This window comes from Carassius auratus, chromosome 36, assembly GCF_003368295.1.
Source record: "Carassius auratus strain Wakin chromosome 36, ASM336829v1, whole genome shotgun sequence".
NCBI classification, from domain to species: domain Eukaryota; kingdom Metazoa; phylum Chordata; class Actinopteri; order Cypriniformes; family Cyprinidae; genus Carassius; species Carassius auratus.
The window spans coordinates 15,423,437-15,449,798 of NC_039278.1; the positions used below are offsets into that span (position 1 = coordinate 15,423,437).

General features: G+C 33.8%; 3 protein-coding genes and 1 long non-coding RNA gene across 5 annotated transcripts in view; 3 read left to right on the top strand and 1 right to left on the bottom strand.

The window, feature by feature from the left end:
• Positions 1-1,382: 1,382 nt before the first annotated feature.
• Positions 1,383-25,467, bottom strand: LOC113055394 (uncharacterized). Its single transcript, XR_003277523.1, has 3 exons — positions 25,220-25,467; positions 17,946-18,067; positions 1,383-1,421 (listed from the first exon to the last, which is right to left on the bottom strand). It is a non-coding gene; the product is annotated as an uncharacterized LOC113055394 (long non-coding RNA).
• Positions 4,492-9,672, top strand: sult6b1 (sulfotransferase family, cytosolic, 6b, member 1). Its single transcript, XM_026221677.1, has 7 exons — positions 4,492-4,786; positions 6,773-6,888; positions 6,971-7,060; positions 7,695-7,821; positions 7,911-8,005; positions 8,274-8,430; positions 9,348-9,672. The coding sequence occupies exons 1-7, from the start codon at positions 4,591-4,593 to the stop codon at positions 9,473-9,475; spliced, it is 909 nt and encodes a 302-aa protein (XP_026077462.1). The 5' UTR covers positions 4,492-4,590; the 3' UTR covers positions 9,476-9,672.
• LOC113055392 (VIP peptides-like) lies at positions 16,639-20,331 on the top strand. 2 transcript variants are annotated; one of them, XM_026221678.1, is made up of 7 exons: positions 16,639-16,743; positions 17,965-18,077; positions 18,231-18,338; positions 18,417-18,521; positions 19,635-19,784; positions 19,959-20,000; positions 20,095-20,331. In XM_026221678.1, the coding sequence occupies exons 2-6, from the start codon at positions 17,971-17,973 to the stop codon at positions 19,960-19,962; spliced, it is 474 nt and encodes a 157-aa protein (XP_026077463.1). In that variant the 5' UTR covers positions 16,639-16,743; positions 17,965-17,970; the 3' UTR covers positions 19,963-20,000; positions 20,095-20,331. The 2 variants fall into 2 exon arrangements, with proteins under 2 accessions (XP_026077463.1, XP_026077464.1); XM_026221679.1 differs by having other exon boundaries at positions 19,635-19,766.
• The window catches only part of LOC113055390 (equilibrative nucleoside transporter 1-like), a 16,242-nt gene continuing 12,964 nt past the window's right edge, over positions 23,085-26,362 (top strand). The window contains exon 1 of the mRNA XM_026221676.1: positions 23,085-23,255. The gene's annotated coding sequence lies outside the window, so the exon portion shown is untranslated. The remainder of the gene's footprint in view (positions 23,256-26,362) is intronic.

Consider the following 26,362-nt stretch of genomic DNA (forward strand, 5'->3'; position numbering starts at 1 on the left):
CTGGAACACACTACAAACATGATGATCTAAAAATTGATGCATTGCTCTGTCTGGCATAAATAAAAAAATAAATAATTTTATCCTTTTAATCGAACAGAAAATAAATTCATGATATAGTCGTGTAATTATCATTTGGCAAAGATGGTTGTGGCTGGATTCACACAAAGCACAGTGTTCACGTGCGCAGCTGATGATTGACGTCTCCACTCACCGTCACTGCTTATTTTATAACTCCTCTGTATCCAGTTTAAATTGCATACTTTTTGTTCTTGCATTGATTAATTGTTCTTGAATTTTACACTTTGGCAATCAGGTTAAGATAAGTATACAGTATTTTATTAATGTGTGTCTCTGATAGTTTACACAACCAAATGATTGGGAGATTTATTTTTTTTATCATTGAAATGACTTGGAAAATTGTCCCAGTCCACCTGAATTCATCCTACTCTTCGAAATCATGATTGCATTACAGTATGTTGTTTTAAACCCCGAATATTTTACTTCAGATAACTTCATTATAATTCTTCATTAATAATCATTTAGTTATTTGTAATGGTAACTGTAAATAATATTATTAATAATAATAATAAATTGAAAGCAGTTTCAATGTAGCTAGCTACTTTTCAGAAGGGTAGCTTCAATGTAGCTTAACTACATGTACTTTAATTTAGGAGTAGCTTGTAGCTGGTCAAACTAGTTTCAGAGCAGCTTACCCAACACTGACTAAACATAAATATCTTTGACAACACAAAATACTCAAGTACTGCTATATTTAGAGCAAAGGCTCAAACAATCATATCTGCAGATCACTACACAAATGCTGACAAGCCCATCTGACTGAAACTGCTGAGTTCATGCTCGCACTGCCAAAAACTGATTTCATAATGTTGCACTAATGAAAGACTGATATTACAACTCAGGAGCAATATAATCGATATTTCTAAATATAGCAGTGATAATGAAAACTATACAAGGGTCAGACTAATATAAACAATCTGCTGAACTTGTTCGAAATTAATTTATCTTCAAATTCATTCGAATTTGGTTATTTACAGGGTGACAAGAAACGAACAGGAAATTAAGCACTAAAGTTCAGAGAGATTGAGAGCATGGCAGTGTCAGGGTTGTGGATCTGTTTTGCGTTCGTCTTTGATCCATGTACTTCATGTCCTGGTTTTCCCATGTGTTTCCGTATGCCCTTATTTGGTCCTTCCTGTTTCCTGTTCCCATTATGTTTTCTGATTAGTTCATCATTACATCATTAGTTCATCAATGTGTGTTTTATTAATTTCCTGGTTGTTAATGTATTTTTTTTTTAATTCCTTTTCTTCTGCAGTGAATGGGTGCCGTCAGAATGAGAGTCCAAACAGCTGATAAAAACATCACAATAATCCACAGCACTCCAGTCCATCAGTTAACATCTGGAAAAGACAAAAGCTGAAATAAATCCATCATTAAGATGTTTTTAAGTTAAAACCGTGATAGTGAATAAACCATAATAATGCTTCATCTAGTGAAAAAGTCTCTCACATCAAAATCACCCACATAATTGTTAAGAGCTGTTTTGGACTGTGCAGATTTCTCTCCTGTTTCAGACCAGACCACTTTTTCACTCTTATTTTTATCTGGATGTAAGGTCCAGGCACTCAAGGAAAGTATCCAGTGCTGGATGAAGGTTTCCTATATGTTCCATCTTTCAGCGCAAAGAGTTATTCAATTTAGGTTAAACTCAAAACACGTTCATTCGGGTGCTCATGTTGCTAACAAGGATACAACGTAATCTACTAGAGTCAATAATTACAGAGTAAAACACAATAAAATCAAAGTAACAATTTTTTATCAGTCAGGAAAATGTGTTCTGCCAATTACATATCCAATTGAAACACATCAAATAATAGCATTATAAAACATCAAATTCTCAAAGATTAATCTAAAAGCAAAACATGCATACCTGACCTTAGGAAATGCATAGTATGAAGTGAAGAGACACACCACACTATGGGCTTTCTGGATACAGAATCACCCTGATCCTTTTGCTGCAATCCTTCAAATACCTCAGACCAAAACAAACCCCCCCTGGAGATGAAGACAGAAACTAACAATTGGAATTCGATTAGGTCAGGTCCCAGGCCCCGTCCACACGGAGACGCGTTTCTGTGAATACGCACAATTGTTTTTTCCGGATAGGCGTTTCGTCCACACGGATTCGGCGTTTTCATAAGGTGAAACCGCTATTTTTTGAAACCGGGTCCCAGAGCGGATACATTTCAAAACGCCGTCTTTGTGTTTTCGTCTGGACGGCTAATCCGTATATTTTCTGAAACGATGACATCATCAGCCCACATCTCCCCCCTAGTCAGACACCTCTACGTCACGTAACAGCAACAAAAACATGAACAAACACTGAACGATTGTCTTTTTATTAACTAACATTAACACTGATTAATAAATGTATTGTTCCATGTTCGTTTGTGTACCACGCGCAAGGTTTATGAGCATAGTCCAAGTCTTCTTCTCTGTTTTTAGTGTATCTCTGAGGCAGAATTACAGCGCCACATACTGGTCTGGCATGTATACTACATCATTATGCGGTTTCGTGTGGACGCGGATATTTCTTGAGGATTGGGGTAAGCTCCGTCTCCGTGTGGACGGGGCCCCAGATGAGGGTAGTTTACACCTCAATGGGAACTCAAGGTAATTTACATGGCAGACCCTGGAAAAGGGCACTCCCATCACAGTAATCAAAATATCTCTTAACTCTTAGGATCTTTTAATCTACTTTTCTAAGGTTGAGACCATTGTACCAGTCGCCCTGAGACAATTCAAATGAAACCAAACATGACTAAATATAACTTGCATTAATGCAGAATATTATACTATTGGCAATTCTGAGTGAAACTGAGTGGAGGGAGTGTGATGCTGAGGTGTGAACTATTAAGTGTGGTGCGTCTTCGATTGGCACCGTTAATTACTATGGAGGGAATTCATTAGAGTGTTCAAATGTTAATTATTGCTGATAATTAACATTGTAACACTCTCTTGAATACCCTGCCCTTTTGTTGATTAAGTCCTTTGTTTTCTTAGGGAGAAGTCGTCCCTCAGTCCAGACGGTCCAGCTCCAGTCTTACAGGAAGTAATGGTTTGAAGTCAAAAACGTCTTGATGGATTTGTTTCAGCTTTTCGAAAAAATTCCTGGATGTCCAGTTATGGGTGCCCCGAGGGGATGCCGAAGCATCGAGCGGGAAGTATAGGTGGCATTTGCAAGAACCTTCTTATGTAATGCTGTCTCAGGCAGTACTTCCCTCACCTTAGATGCTGTATTTGAGCTTGCCTCTCCTGTTCAGTTCAGCACTTCAGGGAACTCCAAAACCACACTTTCCTAAATCCACACTGTGGTAAGTTTGCACACTAGTACTCTGCGTTCTTTTCTAAAATACTATATGGTGACGACTTCACGTGGTTGCTTTGTGCCCTTTCTTGAGCTGGTAAAAGCCCTGTTCATCTTGGGCGCCACTCCACCTATATATCCTCAGGATACTGATTTAAACAGTGTGTTGCTACTACGGATCTGTTGAGACAGTTCCTTCAGCAAGCTTATGCAAGAGCAAAGGGTAGCCACTGTGTGACAGGCAAGACTTAATATGATGCTTGTTCGTATCCCTTTAAAGGAATCTATTCTTGATTCCAAGCCTTGGGCTCTATCCCGGGTCCAGGAGTCTGTTCCTATCAGGTAAGTTTGGGTATTTAGCCTAGGCAACTACCATGGAAATGGTAAAGCTTGTACTTAGTGCTTGCCATGGTTCTGGCCTGCCCGCACTCCCCTTAGCATGATGCCATGGGTATACTGTTCCCTATAGGGACCCCTAGAGGACACAGTCTGAAGTTCCCTTGAAAGGGAACGTCTCAGGTTACTTATGTAACCATAGTTCCCTGAGTAGGGAAGGAGACACTTTGTTGGTGTTTTTAAATATATGCTTCAGACACGGCCATGACGAGACATTCCCCATAGCGACCCCTAGAGGACGCAGTGTCTTGTTCACTACTCAGGGACCCATGGTAACATAAGTAACTTTAAAAGTTTATACTCAGATATTGCTTGTAATTTTCATAAAGATTTACAAAGAAGTAACACAAGCAACATATTAAATAAAACATGAAATTTTGAAAAAGTATTCTCTTATACCTTTAACTTTTGTTTTATTTACAACTTAACTACAATTAAGTTAAATTAACTACATATAAAAAAATAATAATAATAATTAAAAAAAACAGTATTTCTATGCTGCTTCAGAGTGAGTGAGTTCAGCAGCTGAGCTACATGAACTGACTACAGATTACATTTTACCTTTCACCTCCGCCAAAACTGGCTTTTCATGCTGTGCGTGTCTCACACACAATGATCTGCCAGACTAACACCAAGCCCTTTTGTTGAGTAAGGGCCTCTCGGACGGCGGAAATGGAGATATCTCACGCGAGCCGTGCCTGTGGGCGGATCTACAGCATTTTCCTTCCTGGACTACAGCATAAATACTGTGTGTGTGTGTGTTTCTACGAATCTGAACCTCACCAGGACAAGAATCCACAGCAAACATGAGTCAACCCCCAGCCATGAGTTCAATGAAGGATAGGATGGAGATAGCTGCGGAAATGAAAGACGAAGACAAGCTTTATAAGCGAGAGGGAATCCTCTACTCCACGATCCTCAGCCCTCCAGAGACCATGGACAAGTTAAAAGATCTGGAGACCAGAGAGGATGACCTTATCCTGGTGGCGTACCCTAAATGTGGTAAGTAAAACAAGACAGAGTTTGCTTTCGCAGGACTGTAGGACTTGCATGTGCGAAAGTTTTCTCTACAAACCCTAAAACTAGTGCAAAGCTGCTGGTGGAGTCAGGTTACATAACTCACAGTTTGCTCAAGGACATTTCTCTTGGTAAACTTCCGACTCATGCAGTTGTGTGCATTCATGATACTCAAACACCGGTGTAAGTTGGTGCACCCAAGCGAATTTACATAAGAATTGTTTTTCATAAAATATTTACACAGAAAACAATCACACTTGACTGAAGGCGGTTTTACAAATAATTTGCACCAACATTTTTGGAATTGAGTTAGACGCAACCATTTTATGAAGATTATACATTAAAATTGTATCTCAAGAATGATTTTTTAAAATGATTTACAAATAAATTTGAATTTAATGTGGGTATTTAAAGTGCATAAGAATTGATTTATACTTTAAAAAAACCCTTGGTGCTCTAAACCTAAAGTCTAACATTTCACTTTTAACACAACTCTGAATCTTATTTTTTTTTTAAGAACTAGATTCATGTAACTTGATTCTCCTCAATGCATGACACGTTTGTGATTTTTATGTAACGAGCGAGTTACGCTCAATATCAAAACCAGCTGTAACACAGGACCCTGAAGAGGGGAGAAATTCCTTGCGTTCATGAAACTCAAACATTGGTGTAAATTGGTGCACCCAAGCTAATTTACACAAGAATTGGTTTCTACAAACCATTTACACTGAAAAAAATCACATTAGGCTGAATTTGACAATTTACATAATGCGTTTTTACAGACAAGTTACGCCCCCCAAAATTTTTGGAATTAAATTAAATGCAATAACTTAAAACCTACATTGAAATGGTCTGACAGAATGAAATTATTGTAATGAATTTAATGTGAGGATTCACAGTGCATAAGAAAGGATTCATAACTTAATTCTGCTTGTGTTTCATGAATGAAACCTTGTTGCAAACACTTAATTAACAGCTCTAACCTAGTTATTAAAGATTTGCATATTGCCTTTAACACAAATCTGGATCTTTCGTTCCTTAAACAAACAGCCTCATGTAACCTGTTTCTGAGCAATGCATAACACAGTTGTCATTCTTATGTAACGATACGAAATGACAAGACACCTCAACCGCTGTAGTATTTCATGCATCTCTAATACTAGTGTAAATCTATGCAACTGACTGAATTTACGTAAGAATCGTTTTTTTAAACCATTTACATTGAAAATGGCCACACTGGACTGAATGTGACAATTTACTTAATGCAGCTTTACAGACAATTTGCACCAAACATATTGGAATTGAAATTGTTCATGAAACAATTTACATTAAAGTCGCAGCACAATTATTTTGCAAAGGTGTTGCAATGAATTAAACATTACAAGAAGTACTTAAGAATGGTTTTACTTTCATTCTGTTTGTGTTACATGCATGAAACTGTGGTGCAAAGATTCACATCTTGCCTTTAACAGAAGTCCAGATCTATCATTCTTCAAACAAACAACCTCACGTAACCTGTTTCTCTTCAGTGCATGACACACTTTTACAATTCTTGCGTAATAACAAGTGAGTTATGCTCATTGTCAACACCAGCTGTAACACTGGAAGAGTGAAGCAATTCTGTGTATTCATGAATTGGTGCACCAAACTGAATTTACACAATAATTGTTTTTTGCAAACTATTTGCACAGTAAAGGACCACATTGGACTGAATTTGACAATTTACACAATGCAGTTTCACAGACAATTTGCACTAAAGTTGTGGCACTGAATTATGCAACAATTTAAGAAATGCTTTATGAGCAATGACGATTTCACAAATGATTTGGGCAATTTTCAGGGCATAAGAATGCTTCCATACATTTCTTCTGTTTGTGCTTCATGAATTAAATCTCATCTGTGATGCAAAGATGTTAAAAGATTAACAACAAGATCTAAAGTTTTGAGTGTCTTGTAATTGATCTCTAACAGGGTTTAACTGGATGGTGTCAGTCTTGCGTAAAATCTTGAATGCTTCCAGTGGGAAAGATGAGAAACCACCCGAAAGGCCTCCTCTGGTTGAGTTTTTACCTCCAGATGTTCAAGAGGTCAGTAACAGCACGAGCAAGCTGTGAATGAATCTGGGAACGTTTAACCTGAACGCTCAAACACTTCACATTTGTCTCACAGAAACTGGCTGAAATGCCCCCAAGGAGGCTTCTGGGAACTCATCTGCACCCTGACAAAATGCCTCCCTCTTTCTTAACTAAAAAATCAAAGGTAACAACGAGTGCACTTTGAATCACATTGGAGAGGTCACATGACACTAGACACCAACCGTAAAAGAGCTGCACCTGACAAACAAACCAATGACATTCACTGTTTTAGGGAACTTAAGTTTGGTTTGCAAAGAAATGCATACTTTTATTCATCAAAGATGCATTAAATTGATCAAAAGTGACAGTAGAGATTACTCAGTAATGGAAATAAATGACACTTTAACAGATATTCACATAGAAAACAGTTATTTTAAACTAAAATAAAAACAGCAATATTGTGATTTTTTATTGCATTAAAAATTTTTTTTATCAAATATATGCACACTTGTGAATTCTAGTAAATATAACCTTGGAAAAGTGGAGAAATCGACCATAATTTGACCAGTTGGTAATGTTGAATGCAAGCAAATTAATGTAGGTTTTCACTACGTGAGGATTTGACTGAATATTAATAGCCAGAATGGGTCAAGACTTATATATATATAAAAAAAAAAAAGATATTTAAAATGCATAATGCATTAGATGAATCCGATTGTGTGCTTATTGGTTTAATTGTAACAAATGAATTCAGAATGGAACAGAACACACTCTCATCTTTTGTTTTTTCTCTCGTCTCATACAACGTCTTTTTTCAGATTCTGGTGGTGTTCAGAAACCCTAAAGACACGCTCGTCTCATTCTACCATTTCATGAACAAAAACCCGGTTCTGCCCAACGCCGAGTCGTGGGATAAGTTCTTCTCGGACTTCATGACTGGTGAAGGTGAGAAAAACACTGAACAATGAAAGCTAAATGCTGTTTAAGTGAATATTATGGGGGACTGAAGATATACGGTTATGTTGTCTCTTCAGTGACCTGGGGCTCTTATTTTGATCACGCTCTCGCCTGGGAAAAACGTCTAGACGACCCGAACGTGATGATCGTGACGTATGAGGAGCTGAAACAGGTAGAGCAACCTTCGCTTGCAACGTCACAGTTTCATATTCATTGACCGTTTGTCTTAAAGTCAAAGTGAGACTGTTTCAAACCAATTTTACTTCAATAATGAGATGCATTTCTGAGGGATACAGATATTCATGAAAGATTCTGAAGACTTTAGAACGTGTGCAATGATAAAGCTGTGAATTAAGAAGCAAATCTCCCGTGGTGTTGACTTTTAACCTGCTGCGGTGCTAAGACTTGAGATGTTTGAGCTTTTCCTGCTGTTCATGCAGAACCTGCCGGAAGGTGTGAAGAAAATCTCGGAGTTCTTCAGCCTTCCTCTGACCGATGAGCAGGTCAGCAGCATCGCTGGACAAACTACATTCAGTGCCATGCTGGAAAACTCCAAGAAATCTCATGGCAAGTTTGGCAGCATCTTCTTCAGAAAAGGTAAAAAAATAAAAAAAATCGCTTCATGATGGATGTCAGATTCAATTAATTTAAAAATGTATCCCACAAATTCCTCAGGTACAGCATTTTTACATACAATATATAATGTCTACATAGCCAAAAAACAAATAATAATTTAAAAAAAATATATATATATATTTTGCATTTTATTTGAAAAAAGAGCAATGTTTTTTTTTTTAATCTAAATATTTTTCCAAATTCTAATAAAATGTTATATATATATATATATATATATATATATATATATATATATATATATATAAGCTATCTATCTATATAAACATTTAAAAAACAAAGATTTTAAATGATTTTGGAGCATTGTTTTATGCTTTTTACTAAATCTAATTTACAAAAAGAGCATTTAAATCATATTGAATGTACTTAAATCTGCCAAAAAAAATGTAATAATAATAATAATAAAATCGGAAATTTATACAAAAAGTGAAAAAAAAAAAGCTTTAATTTTAAGATGCACAGATCTATTCTGACATACAATACATTTTTTTTTATTAATTTCTCCCTTCCAAAAAAAATTCTGGTCCCCATTGACTTCCATTGCATTTTTTTTTTTTTTTTTCTATAGAAGTCAATGGGAACCACCAACTGTTCGGTTACTTTATGTTATTAAAAAAAAAAAAAAGGTTTAAAAGAACTTAAGGGTAATTAAATTGACATTTTTGAATTTTCAAACTTTGCAGTGTGTAGCTAGTAGCATAAAAAAAAATTGAGATTTGGTTATAAACAGAAAACGAGCAAAGCAAGCTTCCTTTAAAATCAACAAAGCTGTCAATCAACTCCGGTTCAATGAGCTCCAAACCTGTTATGATCAATGAAGTCTATAAAGCATCTAATTTACACCAAATTCAAGTTTTTCCTGCCACATGTTTTGTCTGCAGGTGAGGTGGGCGACTGGAAGAATCATTTTACCGATGCTCAGAGCAAACAGATGGATGAGGTTTTCCAAGCCAAACTAGCTGGAACAAAGCTCGGAGCCAGACTGAAGTATGACCTTTACTGCCAATAAATGAGACGGCTCGACGAGAGCCAACCGTAACTTCATCGGCATTTACTGTCACTCACACGGGCAGCTGTTTAATCACTCTCATCGTTTGTGTTTTGATGCATTTACATTGTTTACAAGAAGCACAAAAACCTCACTGTCATTAAACCTCATGCTGTGTATACGCTAACATTTATTAATAAAAAAAGATGTCAACACTATTTCATTCTCTGTCAGAAATATCTATTGCAAGTGTTCACCACTAGTCGGCGCAATAGTTCAATCACCATAAACCTGGAAGGAGTGAAATTATTTCCTTATGCCATGCAATAAAACAATAAATCCACCCTGGGTCCATGAGAACCTGACAAGCCAAAAGGTCTTTGTTTTTACAGCTGATCTGAAAATGTCTTTGTTTCTGTTCTGAGTATATAAGGGAAGTGACAAAACAATACTTTGGGAATCTGTAATAAATGCAACCAACCGTATAATGGTGCATATTTAGGACAATCATATAAAAATAGTTATTAATTTTAAAAAGTAAAAAAAAAAAAACTTTAATATTTTTTACTGTTGCTGTCACATGCTTAGTGTCCAAGCAGCAGAAAAAATTAATTAAAAAATTAAATTAATCCATAATTTGTTTGGTAGAAGCTCATGAAACTAGAAGGATATAAATGTAGACGGGATGTGTGATCTCAAAAACATCCTGAAAAACCAACGAAACTTCACATGAATCAAGAAAATACAATTCCAACTTATTATTATGTAATTTTAGGATTATTTAAGTGTCATTGAGATAATATTAGTTTAATAAAATTTTAATCCATATTGTTTTTAGTAATTTTGTCATGTTTTTGTTGTTTTTAGTAGTTTTTCTTATTTTTTTAAATTATATATATATATATATATATATATATATATATATATATATATATATTTTTTTTTTTTTTTTTTTAGTTTCAGTTATTTTAGTACATTAAGGTAAAGTGAATTAAAATGAGAAATGAAACTTGTTGAAATAAAAAAAAAGTTTGAGTTTTTTAATATTATTATATTTATTTTATATAATCATCATCATTATTATTAATTTGACTATTATTTTATATTAATGATATTTATTATTATTATTATTTTATATTTATTTCAGTTGATTTGTTTATTTATTTATTTTTAAAACATTTATGGGCGCAGTGAGGATAAATACGGTTTCCTTTGTATTTTTAAAACCAAATTTTTTTCAACAAGGACATTGAGAATCACAGCTGATAACAATTTAGGTTGATAACAATTTGATCGCTCTGGAAATGGAAGATCACGTCAGGTGCATTGCATTGTGGGTATAAGGTTCATTTGTGCAGTCAGAGTTTGTAATAAGTATTTTATAATCCATCCCTTAGGCCATTTTGCACGCTGTGCATAGTTTATATTGTGCATACTGTAAAACAGTATGACTAGTATGTTGTTCTTAACATAGCCATGCTGTTAGACTCGTCAGGAGAGTCCCATCATCCCTAATGAGCTCTAATTACAGCCGTGATGATGTGAACAGCAGATGACCCCTACATAAACAGCACATCCTGGAAATGTTACCGAGATTGTCTTGTCAAAACAAGATGATCAGTGAGGAAATGCAGAAAAGTGCTCATATCCGACCGGCATCAATCAAACCCTAATTTAATCTGGTTCGGACCAATGCCACCAAAAAAAAGGAATATGCAGGTCACACCATGTGAATCTAAACAGCCCTGTGGTCCATTTAAGCAGCATATGAAGCTGTAGATTGCTACAAAATCAAACAGATTTCATAAAACGTTCCCAGCTACTTTCAATATGAAAGATAAAATATTAAATGCATTGGATGTAATACACTATTCTGTAGAAGGGGTCAAAATGAGATTTGGAGCACACAAAGAAAAATAGCTATGCTGCAGGAAAACATGTCTGGAGCAGAATGTCTCATCTAGATGTCATATATCAAACTGGTACCATTTATTCTGCTCCTCTCAGGAGTCGAGAAACCATTTCAGCAAATAAGACAAAGCATGAGCTCAAATGTCACACGAACTGCCCTTTTCACTCTGGTCAGACCCAATCAGAATTGAGTCATTTGTCATGAGGTTCAGTGTAAACTATATTGTAAAAATATTTAAGTTTTTTTTTTTATTTTAAGACTAATGAACAGTGTATTCATACATATAAATTATAAACCTATTTTTATTATCATTATGGTTTCATTTTGCATTGTGACAGCATTTTTTCATAATTTATAAGGATTTCTTTGAGGTCACAATAATCAATAATTCATATGCTAATTATTATTTATTTTTAAATAATTGTTAAACAAAGTTTTTATTTTCATTATACAGTTAACAAAACGTATTTTGGCTTTTTATGTAAGATTACCATATAGTGCTTTCGTAATATTGCATTATAAATTAAATAAATCTCACCCTATTAAAAACACAGAAGACAATAAACTATTTGAAATAATTTTTATTATTATTTTAAAAGACAGTTAACAAAATATATTTTTGATTTAAAAAATATAATGTTTGTGGTTTCATAATATTGCATCATGAATTAAAATGAATTGCTTTCATCCCATAAATCACTTAAAATAAATAAAATACATTGGAAATATAAATTATAAAATATTTTAAACAGAAATTATTTAGAATGAAACCCATTTTGTTATTATTATGGGTTTGTTTTGCATTGTGAAATAATTTCAAATGCTTAATATGGATCTTATTGAAGCTATAAGCATCTAATATTTCCGATAAGCGTATTCATTTCTATGTCCTTTAAAGTACCAGAACATACCTGAGGACCGTGATCAGTACAGATAAAAAAGACAGCTAAGGAAAAAAAACCTTCTCTCATCAAAGAGCATCATTAGAAACTTGTTAATTAGTGGCTAATTTCCATCTCTGGTTTTACTGTGACTGTCATGCAGAGATCTGGTTTGACGGTCGTTCAGAGGCAGCCGCAGGAAATGAGGTCCTGAGGGGGTCGTTACAAACTCACAGAGCACCATCACTGCCCCAGAAGCGAGCAGTTACTGCTCACATGCTCATCAAACAGAGATGATTGACAGCTGACCAGAATATCACAAAGACTTGGAACCACATAGGACACGCTACAGCAACAGAGCAGCAACAAAACACACTTGGAACACTATTGCAACACACTACAAACACTTGAAACACTGTTGCAACACACTACAAACACTATTGCAACACACTACAAACAGCGTGAACACTATTGCAACACACTACAAACACTTGAAACACTATTGCAACACACTACAAACACTATTGCAACACACTACAAACAGCGTGAACACTATTGCAACACACTACAAACACTTGAAACACTATTGCAACACTACAAACACTATTGCAACACACCACAAACACTATTGCAACACACTACAAACACTTGAAACACTATTGCAACACACTACAAACACTTGAAACACTATTGCAACACACTACAAACACTATTGCAACACACTACAAACAGCGTGAACACTATTGCAACACACTACAAACACTTGAAACACTATTGCAACACTACAAACACTATTGCAACACACCACAAACACTATTGCAACACACTACAAACACTTGGAACACTATTGCAACACTACAAACACTATTGCAACACACTACAAACACTTGAAACACTGTTGCAACACACTACAAACACTTGAAACACTGTTGTAACACACTACAAACACTATTGCAACACACTACAAACAGCGTGAACACTATTGCAACACACTACAAACAGCGTGAACACTATTGCAACACACTACAAACACTTGGAACGCTGTTGCAACACACTACAAACACTTGAAACACTATTGCAACACACTACAAACAGCGTGAACACTATTGCAACACACCACAAACACTATTGCAACACACTACAAACACTATTGCAACACACTACAAACAGCGTGAACACTATTGCAACACACTACAAACACTTGGAACACTATTGCAACACACTACAAACAGCGTGAACACTATTGCAACACACCACAAACACTATTGCAACACACTACAAACACTATTGCAACACACTACAAACACTTGGAACACTATTGCAACACACTACAAACACTTGGAACACTATTGCAACACTACAAACACTATTGCAACACACTACAAACAGCGTGAACACTATTGCAACACACTACAAACACTTGGAACACTATTGCAACACACTACAAACACTTGGAACACTATTGCAACACTACAAACACTATTGCAACACACTACAAACAGCGTGAACACTATTGCAACACACTACAAACAGCGTGAACACTATTGCAACACACTACAAACACTTGGAACACTATTGCAACACTTGGAACACTATTGCAACACACTACAAACACTATTGCAACACACTACAAACACTTGGAACACTATTGCAACACTTGGAACACTATTGCAACACACTACAAACACTTGGAACACTATTGCAACACACTACAAACACTATTGCAACACACTACAAACAGCGTGAACACTATTGCAACACACCACAAACACTATTGCAACACACTACAAACACTATTGCAACACACTACAAACACTTGGAACACTATTGCAACACTACAAACAGCGTGAACACTATTGCAACACACTACAAACACTTGAAACACTGTTGCAACACACCACAAACAGAGTGAACACTATTGCAACACACTACAAACACTTGAAACACTATTGCAACACTACAAACACTTGGAACACTATTGCAACACTACAAACACTATTGCAACACACTACAAACAGCGTGAACACTATTGCAACACACTACAAACACTTGGAACACTATTGCAACACACTACAAACACTTGGAACACTATTGCAACACTACAAACACTATTGCAACACACTACAAACAGCGTGAACACTATTGCAACACACTACAAACAGCGTGAACACTATTGCAACACACTACAAACACTTGGAACACTATTGCAACACTTGGAACACTATTGCAACACACTACAAACACTATTGCAACACACTACAAACACTTGGAACACTATTGCAACACTTGGAACACTATTGCAACACACTACAAACACTTGGAACACTATTGCAACACACTACAAACACTATTGCAACACACTACAAACAGCGTGAACACTATTGCAACACACCACAAACACTATTGCAACACACTACAAACACTATTGCAACACACTACAAACACTTGGAACACTATTGCAACACTACAAACAGCGTGAACACTATTGCAACACACTACAAACACTTGAAACACTGTTGCAACACACCACAAACAGCGTGAACACTATTGCAACACACCACAAACACTTGGAACACTATTGCAACACACCACAAACACTTGGAACACTATTGCAACACACCACAAACAGCGTGAACACTATTGCAACACACCACAAACACTTGGAACACTATTGCAACACACCACAAACACTTGGAACACTATTGCAACACACTACAAACAGCGTGAACACTATTGCAACACACCACAAACACTATTGCAACAAACTACAAACACTATTGCAACACACTACAAACACTTGGAATTAGGGGTGGACAATAAAAATATCTCCATGGTCTGCCTTTGAAGAAATCTGGTAGTATGGTGCTCCAGCACACATTCAATCAGCTGCAGTCCTGGAGCCTCCGTCTGCTTTCACAGCAGTGTTAACTCAGCGCTAGACTTACTCTCTCATTATTTGCATGTGTTTTTAAATGTTTCATTTGCACGCTGACCTGTGCTTTATCTGAGCGCTGCATACACTTGAAGTGCGCAGACTAAAGCTTGTTATACACGCCTGGTTTTTGACCTAAGTTATCTTTTGCACTAATACTGTCAAAACACAAGGTTTACACGTAGACTCAGTTGGTTATGTCTAAAATGAAAGTACACAGTTGAGAGAAAAACATATATATACGTGCCTGTATATATGATGCGTGCAGGTCTTAAAGGGACAGCAGGCCTATTATGCAGCCTACGATTTCTGTCCTTATTTAGTCACCGTCACGTTGTCCCAAAACTGGATTAATTTATTTTTTTGTGCTGAACACAAAAGAAGATATTTTGAAGAATGTGGGTAACCAAACAGTTGCTGGTCCACGTTGAGTTTGATGGTAGAAAAAAAAATACTCTAGAAGTCACTGTGGACCAGCAACTGTTCCTCAAAACTGCATTTATGATCAGAAGAAGAAAGAAACTCATTCAGGTTTAAAACCACTTTTGAGCGAGTAAATGGTGGTATAAAAATAAAACGACAGAACTGACAGACAGCTGACAGAATTTATATATATATATATATTATATTAATTAATATGAATGAATAATGTTTTCATAATTGTTTATAATGTCTTCAAAAGTTAAGTTGACCCCAAAAGTCACATGAAAAGTACATTATTATAATAAATGATTATTAGATAATTAAAATGATTCTCAAATAAAATGTTTAATTATTCTGGATGATAATTAATAAATTATTTAAATTATTGTAAATGAAACCAATCACTATTGGTTCTTTTTACCTTATTCCATTACAAATTCTATTCAAAATTTGCATTGTTGAAAAGCACAAAAACAAATACATGCATGTAATCAATTCTATATATGCAGGTTCTAAATTTACGCTGTTGGGTTCCAGACGGTTCTACAGTATGTTGACCTGAAATGACCTCTTGTACTGTACGCTGACCTGAATACAGTTTGTGTGGAGAAATATTGTGCAGTGATATTAGATCAGCAGACCTGCACAACTCTGTAATATGATAGAGCGATGCTTCTATAATGACTCTGATTCGGCTCACATCACGTCATACCTTTCCCAATCTAATGAAGACGACCCACTACCACCACAAACCGTCTTAACCTCAGATTTCAGACTTCCAAAAGGTACTTCGATTAAACATTGCATATATTAGAAAGCACAATCAATCTGCAAAAAAAGCTAAACGGAGTGAACGTCATTTAAGGGTTATGCAGCAAATGAGTCAGTGTCATTTTCAGTCTTTCCGAGAAGCCCAATTTGAGTTTGACCACCAGATCACCATTGGGTGTATCCTATGGGACCATGTGACGCAGGACAGATGCTGAGGATCTTCAGTAATGTGAATAATCAGGTGTATAAAAGCAGCGGTCAAGGGAGAAACAGAGACAGAGAGACGGGAACTGAGCCGGGGAAACTATTCTTCATCCGAACAGGTGTCAGAGATCATATACAACCACACCGCTGAAAATACATCCTGACTGTGAGTACTTCGATTCTTCAATGGTCTTAGTGTTAAATAATATGTGTCTCTGGAGCACAAAAGCAGTCTTAAGTCGCTGGGGTATATTGGTAGCAATAGCCAAAAATACATTTGCATGGGGCAAAATGATCAATTTTTCTTTTATGCCAAAAATCAATAAGTAAAGATCAAATTTCCTACCGTAAACATATCAGAACATAATTTTTGATTAGTAATATGCATCGCAAAGAACTTCATTGAAGGAGATTTTCTCAATATTTAGATTTTTTTTTTTTTTTTGCTCCCTCAGATTCCAGATTTAAAAATAGTTGTAACTTGGACAAATATTGTCCTCCTAACAAACCATACATCAATGAAGAGATGATTTATAAAAAAAAAAAATAATAAAATAAAATAAAATAAAAAACTTATGACTGTTTTTTGTTGTTCAGGGTCACATATATATATATATATATATATATATATATATATATATATATATATATATATATATATTGTTAGAAAAATGCAAATGCAATGCATATAGTTGCATTTATTTACAAATTTCACATTTATTAAAATGAAATGTTTTATGAACTTTAGTTAATTGGGTAACTACATGAGATATACTTTTTTTTTAAATGCATATGATTATCTTTATATAAAATATAATGTTAGAAGAATGCAAACTGTTAAAAACATTTATGGTTAGCTATGTACTTTATTTATTTATTTATTTATTTTAAACTAACCATCTCAAATGTAAATGCATTTATTCAAATAAATCAAAATGTTTTTAAGCTTATGTAAATTGGGAAACTACGTTACATATGTGGACTTTTATCATTATATAATATATATTGTTAGAAAAAGTACCATTTTGGGTACTTTATTTACAGATTTCACATTTCAAATTCGTGCATTTATTAATATAGCATGTTTTATGAGCTTATATTAATTGGGAAACTTGAGCTTTAATAAATGCATTTGTTAATATATACTGTTAGAAAATTGCAAACTTAGAAAAACATTTGTTAGTCATTAAAATGAACCGGGAAAAATGCTTAAAGTTGCATTTACACTTTTTTGTTTAAATCTTATTTTATATTGCAAATAAGGCAAACGCTGATCATACTGCCATTATCAAGTGCCACATATGCAAAAAGGTAAATTAATATTTTTTAAAAACTAAATCAGTCTGAATATTCAGTCTAATTTCTGACCTGGTTTAAACATCTGCAGAAAGCCATGATTTCACTGAGCAGCTGTCAGATGCTTCTCCTGATGACCGTCTGCGGCGTTTTCTTCTGCAGGACTCTCGCATTGCCTGCCATCTCCGCATATTCTGACATCAGGTGACACATAGAACAGAATTAATCTACAGTCTACAATCAACTTAAAAATGTTACGTTTTAACAACTTAACAAGTTTTATATGACTGTGACAAAACATCTTATTTTCTTTGCATCGAGTACATAATGTGCATTTTGCATTTGAATTCTTTCCAGACCAAGCGCTCTTGATGAAGACGGAGAGGACGATTGGACGAGAGACCCGTCACTACAGGATCTGGAGGCGTATAAACTCCTGTATGAACTCGTAAACACCGATGAGAGGTACGTAGAAACACACCGTGACATCAGCTACGGCTAATTAAATAAAACATGGTTTTTATTTATCTGTATTTGCTTTAGACCATCCAGACACGCTGATGGGCTGTTCACAAGCGGATACAGCAAACTGCTCGGACAACTGTCTGCTAAAGAGTTTCTGGAGTCTTTACTTACAAAGAGAGTCAGGTAAAGACGGCCGTAGATGAGAAAATGCACATCCAAATCAGCTGATATGATTGTAATTCATGAACGCATTGGAATACATAAGATTAGTCTCTATTGTCACTCACATTTTTGAACATAGACTTTATAGTGCACGATTCAAACTTACATTTGTATAATTCATGAAAGAAAACATTTTGTAACATGATATTGATGTACCATTTACATGGTAATGCAATTTCTGATTTTAAAATGGGTTTTAAAGGATGAATTTTGAGATTTTAAGTTTTCAGTTGATATATAATTTCTGATGATTTCTAAAATGTGATTTTTTTTTTTTTAAACAAAGGTCAGAACTTCTGTTATAATGTAGATTTTTGAGGGTGCTCTCTTGTCATATATTAATCTATTACTTTTCCGACATCATTTTTAACAAAAAACATTGGTAAAATATATATTCGGGAGTCTTAGACCTTTCCAACGATATATAGTTTGTCAAGATTAGATTAGATTTGATTGTAATATAGTGAAGTAAATGTAGGCGTCCCACAGAGCGGACGGGTGACAGTTAAAGGGTTAAAAGAAAACTGTCGGCAGCTTGTTGGTGAAGTGAAAGATTTAAAACACAATATAGTGTAAAAAGTTAATTTATTTAGAGATATTATAAAATAATTAGAATCTAATTCTTATAAAATCACATCATTGTGTCTAAATTAATTATGTTCCAAATTTGAAGTTGATCTCACGAAACTTGAGGTTCCTGTGACATTTTGTTCAGGTGCTTTGCTCCCAAACGTCTTATTACTTTTATAATGAAATATGGAATATTTCACCGAATATGGAACCTCGAGACTCAGAGCTTTCCAACAATATGTGACTTGTCAAGATTAGAAACGATCTTGATTATAAAGTATTGTAGTAAATGTTATCGGAAATGGCCACTAGGGGGAGGAGCCAGCTAAACAGAAAACAATGTCTGTTTTCCTAATGGTTTATAAAATATGACTGTAATTCTGGTTTAATAAGTCTGGATGGCAAACTGAATGTGCTAAGTATCATGCGGTAATACGGTGACGCTGATTTAATTACGCTTTTAATAACGAGGCTTCAGGAGCTCATTTCCTGTCTGTGCTGTAGTGATGAGCTGGATGTGGAGCAGATGCCTGTGAAACGTCACTCAGACGCCGTCTTCACAGACAACTACAGCCGCTACCGCAAACAGATGGCGGCCAAGAAATACCTCAACTCAGTTCTGGCAGGAAAACGGAGGTACGGCTCGAATAAAAGGCGAGCATCACTATTACTAGTGCAATTAAATGACACGCTTATCACAGACGTGCACTGAAGGAGTCACCGAGAAGAATACATTTTACAATATATATTTTCCTCTCTTTTATAGTCTGAATGCATTTGATTTTTTCACTATAGCTAGTTTGTGATGGATTTTGTTGTGTGGTTTAGGTGATGCACTCCTGCTCAAACGCCGCCTGTGCTCTTCGACATGTAAGTGCACGCATGTCTGCTGATAAATGTAGTTTCTGAATTAAGAATTAAAGATTGGGAGTCATTTAGAAATGTCTGATCTGATGTTCTGCAGGTGACACGGACGGCACAGCTTCAAGATTTCGCCATCATTATATATACAGTATATATTCAAGCTTACACTGAAACTGAATAAACAGCACTAAACACGAGCTGAATGAGCGCGTCAGTGGATGTGATGTGAACGGCACGTCTGTCTGGTGTTGGCTGTGTCTGTAGATATCTGTTTTGACTGCCGTCATTCGTGATAACTGAAATCAAACCAATAAAAACAATCATGTTTGTAAAAACAGTTTTGTCTGCTGTGGTCATTTCCGCTGGTTAACTTCACCTTGTGATCAGCTTCAGTAGAAAAATCTCTGGTGGATGTGATTCTTTATATTCGTTTGCATGGAAGCTTGATTTATTCTGCGATAAAATAAAATAATGTGTCACAATGTTTCTTTTTTGTTCTTTTTTTTTATCATCCCTCATAAAAACAATTGCTTGATATTAAATTGGTTGTGGTGTGGTGTGGGGGGTGCAAGTAAAATTGACAGTAAAAATAATATTATCAACATTATCATTGCTTGAAATAAGGTAAATGTTACAATAAAGCATAAAAAAAAATATTTAAGCTGTTTGCCAAAGAAAGCCTTTTAATTTGAATTTAGATTGATGTATTGGACTAAAATAACAAAAAAAAAAAAAAAAAGTATGAAAAAGTATGAAAAAACCATATAGACATTAAAAAAAAAAAAAAAAAAAAATATATATATATATATATATATATATATATATATATATATATTACAATAACAAAAATACTAAAATTGTAACTGAAATGTAAATGAAAAGAGAAAATATAAAAAGTTGATTCAAATATGAATAAAAACTATAATAGTGTCTCAGTTGCACTAAATTAGCACTGATGTAAAAACCAAAAAGGTAAAAACCTAAAGATAACATGTTGCAATTACCATTTTGTTTTTAATTAACCAAGCATTATTTGTACAAGGGCATATATAACCAAAAAAAAAACCTAATACATAAAAACATTCTTAAATAGTTACATTCTTAAAGGTTTTTACTTTTCAAATTTGCTTACAAATACATTTTAGTAATACATGTCAGTGTTAAATAGTTCATTGTTGTTTTTCAATGCTTTAGTATTCAATCCTGAGCGCAGCATCAGCATCCATCCAGCAGATGGCGACAAATCCCCAAATATCTACAGCTGTTTTTCGCATCATTGCAAACTCTTCACACTATTTAGACTTCAATAGGCACATTTGCTTAATATCTAAGTAATATCCCATGAGGAATCCAGTGCATGTAATCATTTACACCTAGCAACTGCCAGAGCAAATAGCATTAAAATCATTAGAGGTCTCTGAAGCTTCATCGGGGTTCGTCACAGTCTCACAGACATGCAGCTGCAGGTCGATCTGTGAATCTAATGGTGAGTGGACGAAAAGCAGGACATCTCCTCGGCTCACGCTGACCTTTGACCCTGCAGTGATTAGGCTAGGGCTCCTGATAGCGGTCAACTCTCACTCATTCCTGCAGATAAGAGCCCTGACGCTCTTTGAACTTCCACTGTGCAGAACAGAGTTCAAACACACACACACTAGGGCTGCTTTGATTTCATACGCTTTCTGTTATTGTGCACTTTATGCTTTAAGTGCATTGATGGATGGTCAGTAAACAGAAGATTTGGCACAATATTGATTTACTGATGACTGACACAATAACAGTCATTAGCAGTGAAATAAGCAAACTTTTCCCCACTAAACTGATTCTCTTTTTTTTTCTTGATAAAACACGTGTCATGCACTGATGTCAAATAGTTAAATTAGATAAAATGCACTTAATTAATGCAATATTATATCATGTAATATATTTTCTAATAATATTTCCATTATATAGACTCACAAAGTAAACAATAGAATATTTATAATATTAGTTATAATGTACTTATATATTATAAATAATACTTATATATTATAAATAATATATATATATATATATATATATATATATATATATATATATATATATATATATATATATATAATTTTATATAACATTTTAATATGAAGTATTTTTTTTTAACCATAATAATTTATGATAATGAATATAAAATGTTAAATGATAGATTTATTAACTATTTAAAAAAAACTAAGGCAAAACAATTAATAAAAAAAGTAAAGTAAAAATAAGATTAAATAACAAATAAAAATAGTAAAGCAAAGTAAGTAGATTAAATAATTATTTTAAATAACTGTAATTTATTTAACTTTCTGAAGAAAACAAAATGCATTATGAGAATCATAATATTTATTATTATTATTAATTGCTTTGCCTAATAAATAACCACATTTATTATTATCTTCGTTAAAATGTGACTTTCAAGCCTAAAATTTACACATTTGTTGTAATAATAATAATAATAATAATACATTAAAAATAATAAATAAATGAAATTTATGACAGATTAATTATTTTGAATAACTGTGGCATTTTTATGCTTTCTCAATAAAACATAATATGCATGATGAAGGGTGTTGTAATATTAGTTATCATTATTATAATTATCATCATTATTTGCTTTGTTATAAGTGATCACATTTATTATCGACTGTTTTGGGCTACGAGAAACCAAAGCATGCATTATGAAAGTTGTAATATTATTTATGCGTGCTATCACTGATGCTTTTCTTGTAAATAATCACATGCATTTTCACCTTCGCTTCTCCGTGCAATTGTAAAAATCGAGTAAAAACGTGAGGTAGAAAAAAAACAAAACAATACTTGTCGAAACTACCATGGATTTATATTATTTGCCTTTTGCTGTTGTGGATCACTTCATCAGAAATCCTAATAGTCCACATCAGACTGAATGAAGGTGTGTTTGTAACTAATTAGTACTGTTAATTTGGCATAAATGATTAATCAATATGTCCTTTAGCCAGTTAATGATTCTCTAGACTGCATTGCATCACAGACAGAGCTGTATTGATTTATTAGCTTTGCTTTTTAAGTGAAACTGTTTCTTTTCCTCATTGTGATTTTAATGCATTATTCAGTGCAGCTGTTCAAAGCTTCACTCCAGGCTGATTTAAACCTCTTAGTAAATAAGGATTTGACTATTTTAATTCAGTTGATCTGGACGTTTAGAGAGAGCAGACGTCTGTCTGTCTGAACGCCTAAGCGTCTGAAAACCCTTCAGTTAAGGTAAGAGCTTTCCGATTGGATTTGTTTTGTGAATGAAAGGGTTAAGTTGATTTATTTTACTGCTGTTCAATAACAGACCTTTTTTCTTGGTTGTGTTAATGTAGAAATATTCAGATTATGTAATCCAGCAGCATGAGTGTAAATCGAAATAAAATTATGAAATATATCAACATGTTCTAAAGTATTATACAAATAAACACTATACAATTTTTTTATTTTAATGTGACTATTTTTGTGACGCATATGTATTATTTAATTAAATGTAATTAAATGTAATACATTTAAATCATAAAAAAACATACAGATTTGGTAGGAAATGTGCTTTACTGTAATAAAATCAACACATTAAACTTATCAAATATATATGTTTGATAAAACTGACTCAAAAGAAAAATCTGAAATATATATAACTTTACGGGGTTTTTTTTTTCTAAAGGGTGTGTTGAAACAGTGTCTATTGTGAAAAGCACTATACAAATAAAATGTGGAAAAATTTATTCAAAAATAAAGACCATTTACAGCAATTTATATAAAATATAAAAATATAAAAAAAATATTCATATTTAATGAATAAAATCTGAGTCGGAAATGTTTTTTATTGTCATGAAAATAACAATAATAAAAGTTTGTATTTATTAAAAAAAAATTTTAACGTGTGTGTGTGTGTGTGTGTGTGTATGTATATATACATATATATATAATTTTTTTACTCATAAAAAATATTTATTTTTAATGGACAAAATTTGGGTTGTAAATGTTCTTCATTGTCAAGAAAATATCCCCAAATTGCTAAATAATTAACATTTTCTTTATGCAAATATTATTTCTGTTGAACTTTGTGGTGAAATAAAACTAGGATTTCTTCATTGGTCATCTTTCACGCCTAACAAACTGTTTTTATTCTGTAAAAGGAAGGCCAGAGAAATATGTTGCGGCTTTTTTACAAATCATTTACAACCTTCGTGAGACGATAGAACAAAATATCAACCAGCCGCGACTGATCAAGTGTTCTCGTTTGCCATATATTATGCCTAATATGCACTATTAATTATTATTATTAGGTATATACTAACAATATTAAATATATCATGTATATAACTCCCTATAAATCAACATTTCAGTCAGCGTCTGTGTAGTTTGTAGTTGATGTGAGCGAGTCCAAGAGGACATCAGTGAGGTTCCTCTGTTTCATCCGGATTCGTGACTTACAGATGGAGTTTAATGAGGATCTGAAAGGCCGGTGTTGGGTGGAGGATTTTAATGATCGTGTACCCAGCTGTAATAAATAGTGTAAGGGCACTCAGGACAGTCGTTTACATGCATATCTTACTGGCTTTAAAAGTTTATTAGTGCTGTGTGCGAAGACAAAGTTTACTGTTACTCATTCTGATCAGACCTCTGTGTAACGTGCCCTATTATAAATAAGTAAAAATGAATCTAAAAAAAATTTATAATAATAAAATAAAATGAAAAACTGGCAAAACTGTTGTTTTGACAGGACAAAAAAAACATTATTGTTGATTACTGAAAAATAATAAATAATTGGTTTCACTTGAAAACAGCAGGACTTCAATTTTATCTGAAAGGTGGCGCTTTAGGGACCTCTTTTTTTTTGTTTTTTGGCACCACTCTTTTAAATAATGCAGAACAAATGCCTATTTTTTATATTTATTAATTTAAAAAAGTAAAAAATAAAAAAAATAGTAATATTATTGTTTTTTTTTAATGACATGATGTATTTCTGCATTATGCATTACTAGCACTAGAGGGCAGCATCACCGCTTCACCTGTCACTCATCAAACAACCAGCTTTATTAAAGTTCATAGTAATCAAAGATCTCCTGAGGATAAAACAATCATTACAACACTAACAGCTAGAGGAAGTCAACAACGGACTGAAGAGCGTCTGCAACAAACTCATGCAGACAACAGAAAACGTGGAAATAATTACGAAAAGTCCTTACTTCTGATTATAAATGTCGTGAAGTCCATCAAGCATCACCCAAAGGCGTTAGATTCATTAATCTGAGAAAAAAAAAAACACAGGTTTACGTATCCATGACGTGTTTCCGTTGATAACAGATGGACTCATGGGATTTGTAGTTTCTGACAACTGCGTCTCAGATGGTATTGTAGTTTTCACTCACTTTTATTATAAATAATAACAACTATTAATATAAATATTTTTGTTATATAATTAATCATTATTATTTTTTAAATTAAAATGTTTCTTTCTTTTTGGTTCGTTTTTTAAACAATATTAAGGTATTTTGTTTTTTGTATACCCCTCCGTAGCCTACATTATAAAATAAATAAAATAAAATTACTATTATGATGTTATATTCAGTGTATATTATGGTATGCCATAACAGCTATGATTAAATAATAATAATAAATCTTGAAATAATAATTAAAACTTTAGAAATTGCTTAATAAAAATGGTTTAATAATAATTAGTAACCCAGTTATTAGTAATAATATTTTGTAATAATTAATAAAGATTTATTAAAACATCAGAATAAAGAATAACAATGTTATTAATATTTTAAACAATTACTAATTAAAAATAAAAATATAATTTTTAAGCGACCAAATAACAATGAATATTTTTTTAAAATATTAATTTATATTTTTAAAGCATTGCTATAATGTTTATATGCATGCATTCTATTTCTCTCCATGCTCTGTTTTCTGCAAGGTGTGTCTGATTCTGTGCTGCTTGCTATAATCTACTTGTTTTCCGTGGATGATTTTGCCAAGTTGTCAGCTCATATCTGCAGAAATGTCTGTGGGATAAACACTGGATGGTTTCCATCATACAGTACATAACTTATATCATATGTGTGTGAGTGGAAGCAGAGCTCGCTGAACACACGTGGGCTCTAACATGTTTCATTCAGAAACCTCAGCTGAAATTACTCACTTCCCAAATCTGCAGTGTCTCGTGATCGGCTTTCTGTGCTTCGGAATTTTTTAAGATGCATAGGTTTCATTCCTGAGGCTCAGTATATCTGCAGTTTATCAGGTGCTCCAACAATTTCCATGTTCAATTTTTCATTTCACAATACAAAATAAAAAAATAAAAAAAGTAAATAATCCCATTATAT

What these genes read in the sequence shown, in the direction of transcription:
- sult6b1 (XM_026221677.1), top strand. Translation starts at nt 4,591, where the DNA reads ATGAGTCAACCCCCAGCCATGAGTTCAATGAAGGATAGGATGGAGATA. An exon ending in TACCTCCAGATGTTCAAGAG is followed by an intron (nt 6,889 to 6,970) that starts GTCAGTAACAGC and finishes TTTGTCTCACAG; the next exon opens with AAACTGGCTGAAATGCCCCC. An exon ending in CAGCATCTTCTTCAGAAAAG is followed by an intron (nt 8,431 to 9,347) that starts GTAAAAAAATAA and finishes TTTTGTCTGCAG; the next exon opens with GTGAGGTGGGCGACTGGAAG.
- LOC113055392 (XM_026221678.1), top strand. Translation starts at nt 17,971, where the DNA reads ATGATTTCACTGAGCAGCTGTCAGATGCTTCTCCTGATGACCGTCTGC. An exon ending in TCCGCATATTCTGACATCAG is followed by an intron (nt 18,078 to 18,230) that starts GTGACACATAGA and finishes AATTCTTTCCAG; the next exon opens with ACCAAGCGCTCTTGATGAAG. An exon ending in TTACTTACAAAGAGAGTCAG is followed by an intron (nt 18,522 to 19,634) that starts GTAAAGACGGCC and finishes TCTGTGCTGTAG; the next exon opens with TGATGAGCTGGATGTGGAGC.